General features: G+C 54.3%; 1 protein-coding gene across 1 annotated transcript in view; it reads left to right on the top strand.

Moving 5' to 3' along the window:
- Positions 1 to 138: 138 nt before the first annotated feature.
- The window catches only part of MSX1 (msh homeobox 1), a 4069-nt gene continuing 3056 nt past the window's right edge, over positions 139 to 1151 (top strand). The window contains exon 1 of the mRNA XM_009273775.1: positions 139 to 324. Within this exon, the coding sequence (XP_009272050.1) occupies positions 139 to 324 (186 nt within the window). The remainder of the gene's footprint in view (positions 325 to 1151) is intronic.

Here is a 1151-nt window from a genome sequence, read left to right as displayed (position 1 = left end):
GGTACCGGCAAGGCGCGGAGCCGGGCTGGGCTGGGCTGGGCTGGGCTGGGGGGCGGCATCGCTGCTCCCCTCCTGGCAGGAGCGCTCACCAGGGCGGCACGAATCGGGAGGGGAGTTGAATGTGTCTCTGTGAGCTGTATGTCGGTGAACAGGTCTGTGCAATGTGCGCTCACCCTAGTCTATAGGAGCGCACGGGGGTACCCTGCAAGTCGCCTACAAATCATCTTCATCCGGAGCGATCGCACAGGAGCACAGCCCAGCACGCGCGAGCAAGGCGTGTATGTGTACACGCGGGACAGTACCTGCAGCAAGCACACCGCCAGGGTATATGCTCACGCGTGTGTAAGACACGTGCGTGCGTAGCTGCGTGCAGGACACTTCATTTCATCGGGTCCTGTCGCTTATCAGTTAATAAAATGTCTATTATATCAATTCATTTCATAATCTATATGCTCCTAATCTACCATCTTTATTGGGTCCAGCTAAAAGGAAAGGGAATTCGCTGTCCCTCCCCGTTTAGATAATTACCCTTAAATGACTGCAAGAGCCTCTTGTGTTTCGAGGAGATTAGAGCCCTGCAGCTATCAATAAACTTTTCTCAGCGAGCGGCCAATCACGTTATTAGAGAGCGGCTCCGTTTTACTGCACATCCGTCCTGGGCGCAGGGATAAGGGGCCGTAAAACAAATTTACAAAACAAAATAGCCGGGACTTTAATGGGTCTGGGGCTTAGATGTTCCTTTTTACGGGAATGAACATTCCATTATCTGGAGACACGCACACATCTATGCCATGAGACGTAGCACAATTTGTGTGTGTGTATGTATGTATGTGTGTATACACGCGCAGATCTCCGCAGACACGTCGAACACACCGCAGGGCCGGCGTTCATTTAAAAAACAAACCGACCAACCAAACCCTAAAACCGCTTTTTCAAGGCGCAGCCAGGCTGTGGGACAGGCAGGGGCTCCCTCCGGGAGGTCACACGCAGGACAGCCCGGTATTTGCTAGTTTTCCAGAAGAACACGGGTCGGGCCCGCTCCGTCGCCCGTCGCAACCAGGACGGCCGGCTTTTTTCCGACGTTGGGACATTTTTTCCCCGATTTTTGAGCCTCCCGTCCCCAGGGCGGAGCGCAGCCCCGGCCTTCCTCA

This window comes from Aptenodytes forsteri, unplaced genomic scaffold (assembly GCF_000699145.1).
Source record: "Aptenodytes forsteri isolate BGI_AS27 unplaced genomic scaffold, ASM69914v1 Scaffold111, whole genome shotgun sequence".
In the NCBI taxonomy this organism is placed as follows: Eukaryota; Metazoa; Chordata; class Aves; order Sphenisciformes; family Spheniscidae; genus Aptenodytes; species Aptenodytes forsteri.
Note: the sequence above shows the minus strand (reverse complement) of the source record. Positions and strands in the feature narration are given on the sequence as shown.